This window comes from Gossypium hirsutum, chromosome A02 (assembly GCF_007990345.1).
Source record: "Gossypium hirsutum isolate 1008001.06 chromosome A02, Gossypium_hirsutum_v2.1, whole genome shotgun sequence".
NCBI classification, from domain to species: Eukaryota; Viridiplantae; Streptophyta; class Magnoliopsida; order Malvales; family Malvaceae; genus Gossypium; species Gossypium hirsutum.
In genome coordinates this window covers 34,617,685-34,624,991 of record NC_053425.1, presented here as the reverse complement: position 1 = coordinate 34,624,991, position 7,307 = coordinate 34,617,685, and the positions used below count along the sequence as shown (strand labels likewise).

At 26.1% G+C, this 7,307-nt stretch overlaps 1 protein-coding gene across 1 annotated transcript; it reads right to left on the bottom strand.

Moving 5' to 3' along the window:
• Positions 1 to 4,018: 4,018 nt before the first annotated feature.
• LOC107952527 (V-type proton ATPase subunit G1) lies at positions 4,019 to 6,516 on the bottom strand. The gene is made up of 5 exons (XM_016887767.2): positions 6,491 to 6,516; positions 6,111 to 6,221; positions 5,846 to 5,946; positions 5,579 to 5,730; positions 4,019 to 4,289 (listed from the first exon to the last, which is right to left on the bottom strand). The coding sequence occupies exons 2-4, from the start codon at positions 6,196 to 6,198 to the stop codon at positions 5,587 to 5,589; spliced, it is 333 nt and encodes a 110-aa protein (XP_016743256.1). The 5' UTR covers positions 6,199 to 6,221; positions 6,491 to 6,516; the 3' UTR covers positions 4,019 to 4,289; positions 5,579 to 5,586.
• Between the last annotated feature and the right edge of the window lie 791 nt (positions 6,517 to 7,307).

The window sequence follows — 7,307 nt, the reverse complement described above, 5'->3', positions numbered from 1 at the left end:
ATAAGAAATATATTTATTTATATTTTTAAAGTGTGAGTGTAAGCCATTCAGAGTAATCGAAAACCATTTTTATGTTTTCTCCATATTCAAGCTCCCAGAATATGTTTCAAAAATGATTTTAAAATGTGTTTAAAAATTTGAAAATGTTAAAAATAGTTTTCAATAGATTTTATTGAATTGGTTAAATATGATTATTATAAAAAGAAACTTGGTAATTGCAAATAACATGTTAGTGTGACATCACTTATCTACGTTAGTCATTCAACTAGGTAAGGGGTACTACACACACTACAAATGAGCATTATTTCCTATATTTGTTTGCTTTAGACAACTTTTAGCAAAAATCTTGCGTTGGATATCATTTCTTATATTTTTTTGAAGGGACCCTATAAGCTTTTCTAGTCTCACTATGTGTTTGTCTTTGGTCTCCTCGATGGCTGTGACTTTAATTAAGAATCTTTTTGGCCATGATTGTAACAACTATCTGACCAATTTTGCATTTGAGTACTCCACGTTAAGAGCGTATGCTTGATTAAATACATTGCATAAAATTTAGATAATGTTTCAAACATTCTTAAATTCTCAAATACGGTGATTAGCATTTGCAACTTTGATCTCTTTACTCTAGTGATTCCCTCGTAAGTGGTCTCGAGAATTTTCCAAGCTTCATGTGTAGAAATACAGTTGGAGATGTATATAAAATCCTACGAGTTGAATCCATTACAAATGAAGTTTAGGGTTTTTGAATTATAGTTGGAAGATTTATCTTCTTTAGTGAACCACTTTATCTCATATTTTACCGTGCGAGTACCATCAACATTAGAAGTTTCAGGTGGTTCGTAATCAACCAAAAAAACAAAAAAAACTCTCCATGCCATTTTATCTACGGATTAATAAATAATTTCATACGAGTTTTTCAATATGCATAGTTAGATTCATTTAATATAGGGGTTAGGATATTGAGCTTTCTTCCTTTGCATTCTCTATAATTCAAAAAACAAGAGTAGGATCCAACCAAATTCGTTTGGTGTAAGAATTTATTACCAATTGGAAATGTTAAGGTTGCTAGGTTGTTACTCATGCAATAATAACTAGCGATGGAACAAGTAGATAAAAATATAATTTGAATAAATGAACACAAGCATATGTTGGTTAGTTTAGTATCAACCTACATTTGCTAGGCCTTGTGTAGTGAGGAATCCAGAATAAACTCACAATACAAGTTATGATTTAAGCTAGCCAATCACTTGATTGTTGCAACCTCTTTATCGTACATTTAGAATGAACTCCTTCACCAAAATAAGCATTTCCTCAAGAAAGCATAAGAAACTAATTAATAGAACAATTTTAATTTCATGAATTTGCACTCAATAAAGTTTTTGTAATGGACGAGAATGTGCACATTAAGTTCTTTATCTTCCAAAGAGAAATAAAGCCCCAATACATAAGCTTTTGGAACGTAACTTCGTCCAGCTCAATATGACCAATTCTAATCTTGAATGAGTTGTCCATATCAATTATCCTCAATTTGTTGATAATAATGATTGAAGATATATTACATATAAAGTCCAATCCATATATTCTCAATCTCATATCTTCTTACAAAAAGGAAAGATAATCTCTAGACTTTTGGACTATAATATATTCTACTTCCCTTTTAACAATTAAATTATCCTTTTTTTATTACACATTTATTTTAGTATTAAATTTACTACATCTTATATCATAAAACACATGTAAAATATTGTCAATAATAAATAACATAAAACTATCAAGACTTGTTGTAATGTAAGTTGTGACAAGTAGATATCAAGTTACACTTATAATATATTCATAAAATAAAAAATTAATAAAAATAAATTAAATCATTACTATTGTAAAATATGAAATTGGCAATTTCGTGCCAAAGGCAGTGTCCCCTCTCTGGTTACCAAATCTATATGGTGGCAATTTTCATATTTAAGGTGTTGGCAATTTATTGAATGGTTTATATGGGTTATGTTGATCATATGGTTGATATTTAGCTCATTATGGAAGATCAATCACTTGAAGAATCATATATTGGTGATTGGATTGATTCAAAATTATCCAAGACAATCCCTTTGATTGTGGACTTTGGATTGGATTTTGATTTTTATTGTTAAGCTGCCAAGAGTCCATATTTACATTGTTTGTTATTATTATAATGTATTTAACTTAACTTTTTATTATATTAGCAGGATTGATATAGATCTTCATATGTAAGCAAGTCTTGAAATAAAATTTATATAATTAAGAGACTTGCATAGGTAAATGTATAAAGAGAATTAAGCATTTATCTATTGTTGTGAGAACCTTATTGTATGAGTGAAATTTTGATAGTAAAACCTTGTGTTGTGGTTTTACTTGTTGAATTCATAAGGGATGAATTTAGTGGTGAGAGTATCGAGTCTTCAAAGTACAAGGGTGAGGGAAATTATCACATGATATGTGATCGTATAAGTCCACTTTGTAATTGTTGAAGAGAGTAAATATTTCTCACCGAGTTAGGTTCCGCAAATATAGAATAATCGAACCGCATAAAAAAAAAAACTTTTTCTTTTTGTTTGTTCACTATTTTTGATTTGATTATTAAAAGAGTGCTCACCACCTTAATACCACTTGAGCAATTTGATTCTCAACAACTTGTAATAATTATTTAACACAAACGTTACGTTTTAATGTATTCAATGTATGTAATCTTTTGTAATATGGAATGGTGTTAGACCTATTTTATTTTTTTGTAAAATTAAAATTTTACATGTGATATTTTAAGTTGAAATTTTTATTTCATTATACCAAACATATATTGTTTGCGATATTGATATCATATATAATATTTAAATTTAATAATTTAATAGTAAGTTATTTATCGTCAAATGAAGCCAATGTTGGATAAAAAAGAACTTGTACAAACACAATCTAGCCATTTTAAACTTTTTTCAATATAAATACATTTTATAAGTATTTCCAACAAGTTTTATTTTACTTTAAACATACATATATACATACTAATTTTCTTACAACGTGGGATGCATGAATCGATTATGCATATAAATTTTTAAAATATAATATATTTATAATATTATAAATATAATTAATTCTTTAATTTTGATTATGAGATGAAAAATTGAAAGAGGAAACTGTTATAATATGTAAATATATGATTAATGGTATGATATAAATTTTTTTTACCCGTTAAATCATTTTGTAGGCTTGTTATAATTTTTATGAATGATGTAAAAAATCATTCTATAAAATATATTAAAATTTATAAATTATATTATTATGAAAGATACAAAAGTAGATACTTCAATATAATATAAAAGGATACAATTATTTATTCTATAAATAAATACTTGAATAAGTGATAATACTATTCAATAATTCTGCACTGCTCTAAGTATAGTTCTTTTTTTTTTTTAAAAAGACTCACCCTTTAATGTAGCAAGTTCCAAATAATAATATGTTAAAAAAAGTATGTAATTAGTAAATATATATATTTTTAAGTTTGTAACATTATTATAATTTTTAAAATATATTACTGTTTAAAATATTTTAACTTCATATAAAATTTCAAATATATATATTTTTTTATTTCTAGAGAAAATATATTTTAAATTTTAAAATTTTAGCAGTATTTTTAAATTTTTAAATATTTGAATATTTACTGATATATCTATAGTAATTTTTTAAAAGATAAATTATTTTTATTTTAAATTTTAAGGATACATCTTTAATTACATTTTATAAAAAAGTTAATGGATAATTAAAAACATAAAAAAAGAAAAAAGAGAGCGCCACTTTTTGTAAATTTTATCGTAAATTTAATGTATGTAATTTATTATATAATATAACCTGATTCTCCCTACTAAGAGGATACACATCAAAAACACTCAACATCATGCATTTATAAATAATATCAATTCTTTTTAACCTCTCATTGGTAATGCTTGTGGGGTTGTTTCTTGATTGCTAGTTTTCTAGTTTCAAATTAGAATATGAAAATTTAAAGCATTTATTAACTAGATAGAAGGTTTTTAGTGCGAAAATTTGCTTACAACTAGAGAACAATAAACCAAACTTCTCAGTTGTGGTTGAGGCAGAAAAGGTTGCAAATCTTAGAAAACTAAATCATCCTCAAAGACAAATAAAAAAAAATTAGGGTTCTTGACACCATTATTAGAATTGAAAACATCAGATGCTTATTAGACCAGATTCTTCCTTCATTTGTCGCAGTCTTCAATGCTTGTCTAACTTCATATTGCATACTGAAATATAAGATTAAGTTTCTATCAGTATATGTGGCTACCATGAATATGCGAATATAAAAAAGTTAATCACAGCATGTATTGTATAGACTATTGAAAATTACAATATCAATTAAGAGATGAAAATTATTTAACTTTAGTTTATCATTATTTTTGAAAACTACTATGAAAATGTGTTTTAAAAATTTTGGCTCAAAATTTAAGTGTTTAACTAATTCTCAAAAAATACTTTTTAGAAGATAAAATGTTTTTTTTAAACATGATATTGTAAAGTAAAATAAATTATATTTAAATTGGCTAATATTATACCATATGAAATATATCAACTTACATTATAATAAAAATACAATAAATAATTTATTGTAACTCATTATTAATATTTTAATATACAAAATATAAATTTTAAATACTTTTTAGACGAATTAATATAAATTGTTTGTAGCATTAAATTTACATATAAACATAACCTTATAAATTCAAATATATAATGTTATACATTTTAAATAAATTCTAAAAATGAAAATGAAAATAACTTACCTTTGTCGAGAGAAAGTAGATAATTTAGTTCAAAAGTGATTTTTAAAAGTCAAAAACCAATATTTTAATTTTTCAAAAGTACTTTTTCTCAATTTAGAAATTACTTCTAATTTTATGACTTTAAAAGTAATTTTCAAAAGCATGCTACATGCAATCTTAATAAAGTTTTAAATTGCGAGTAGATATATAAGATTTTGTCATTAGATTACTATGTTTGGTTGAACAACTTTTCCTTGAGATTTTATCAAGAGTGTCAAATTTTGATAATATGTGTGATAATCTCAATAGTAAGTTCTGGTTTACACACAAATACACATTCTCTCAAATAACATTCAATTATATTATCGACCTAGTTTTAACTTAATTAATAACATTGTTATTGCAACAACTTGAAGAATAGGAATTCAAATGTATTTAAAGGTCCAATAATTTTCACTTTAAAGATTATAGCAAATTATAAGTAATTTAAGCATGGTGTTATTATTAGTACTAGTAGTTGTTGCTGAGAAATAAGAAAGTATTGGGCAGTCCCATCTCTAAGACTCGTGGATGAAAAGAGCTGGCTTCTTTCGTGTTTATATAGTAAATAAAAATAATTTTGAAATTTCTATTCAATTCATTTTAGTTGCAAGAGAAGTAAAAACCTTTCAACATAAAGAAGTCAATACCATTCGCAATAAGATAGTTAAAAATTGAAAGTGCTATTCCATAGATTAAGCAAAGTTACAGGAGAAGACATACGATAGGCATACCTCATGTATCAAATCTTCACACTTGTAACGTGTTTCATGAGCATTTCAATTATTTCTTTTGATACTATCGAGGTTGATTTCGTCAATGCTTTAATCCTTTTGTCAGTTTCCTCTTCAAGTCGCTTCACAGTATTACCAGAGCTTCCACTTGACTAAACAATATGATTGAAAAAGATAATATTGTAACAAGTACTACAACATATAAAACATTATTTTACAAGTTTTATATATATGAATATAAAATAATATAATTATACTTATATGTACCTCAGAGATTTTCTTCTGGTATTCAGTTTCCATTTGGGAGCGGAAGAGGGCAACATCCTTTTCAGCTTCTTCTTTGGCTTGCTTTAGCCTGGCCATCTTCACTGAGCAATGGCATAATTTAAATGAAAAATCAACATCCAAATTGATGTATGGAAAACATACAAAAAAGCTGAAAGAAAATAACAAAATTAGGTACTCAAGCAATCATACAGTTTGGGTTTGGGATCTAAAATGTGATGTTAAGCATTTTAGATAGTTTTCCTACGGTTTCTAGCACTTGAAACAATGTGCTGAGCTTCTTGCTCCGCTGTTAGCAGCATCTGAATGCCTCCTTGTCCTTTAAATGAATCCATGGTTGCCACCAAACCCACGATATCTAGAAAGAAGTAAAAAGAAAACCAACAAAACTTAGAGATTGAACATACGTGACCAACTAAAGAAACATTGATATGAGCTTTGATCCAATTTATAATGTGCATAAAATCATTTATCAAACTAGACAACAAAATTGCAGTTGTGCTCATTAAAAAACTAGCATCTTTATTCAAGTATCTAATGCCCCTTTTGGAACTAACTATGTTTTTTTGGGTTTCGCTTAAGATAACAAACAAATTATGATCCATGAATATTTTGATAGGAATTAACCTTCTGAAATTTTCTGAAAACAGCAATATTGGTTTATAATTTGATACCAACATCTTAAATACTCTAATATGCTAAAATTAAATTTCTTTTCAGAAATCGATTTTGTTGTATCCAAACCCCCAACATAAAATTCTTGTTTTCATCCATGAATAAATAAAACAATCTTCTACTGAGATTTAAAGAATAAGAGAGAAGAAGAAAAAAGAAGCTAAAGATATCATACCTGAATTATAAAGATAAATAAGGGAAGAAAGAATCAAATCCCTCTTAAATACTTCCAAATCTTCTCTTACTTGGAATATCACTCTCCATACTTAACGGGATTAGTTTTGGTTTATTTCCTAGTCAAAATATTTTAGTCCTATACGTGTATACATTCTATTAAGTTCATGAGAGTAATTATTATTGGGACCAATTACTTGTAGTCACTTCAACATTTAAACTTTGGTATTAACCCAAAATTCCTACCTAATTCATTATATTCTTTTTTTTCTAAAGCAATTAGACCATTTATTTTTCATATTTTGGTTAAATTAATTAGATTTAAATGAAAAAAACTAATGTGCTTCTTGCACATACTAAATTACTTGTTTTGTTTTATATGTCACATCAACAAATAAATATAATACATTTTAAAAAAAATTATGAAGAATTGTAGAACTTCAAATATATTTTAAAAATTATTTTTAAAAATTTTAAAATTAAGAAAATTACTTAAAAAAAGGTAAGAAATCTTCATCTTGAGTATTTCGAACACCGAGAACAACACTGTTAGCTAATAACAAATGTGTGTAAACTCCGTTTCTATTCTCAACTG

What these genes read in the sequence shown, in the direction of transcription:
- LOC107952527 (XM_016887767.2), bottom strand. Translation starts at nt 6,198, where the DNA reads ATGGATTCATTTAAAGGACAAGGAGGCATTCAGATGCTGCTAACAGCG. An exon ending in TGTTTCAAGTGCTAGAAACC is followed by an intron (nt 5,947 to 6,110) that starts GTAGGAAAACTA and finishes GCCATTGCTCAG; the next exon opens with TGAAGATGGCCAGGCTAAAG. An exon ending in ACCAGAAGAAAATCTCTGAG is followed by an intron (nt 5,731 to 5,845) that starts GTACATATAAGT and finishes CATATTGTTTAG; the next exon opens with TCAAGTGGAAGCTCTGGTAA.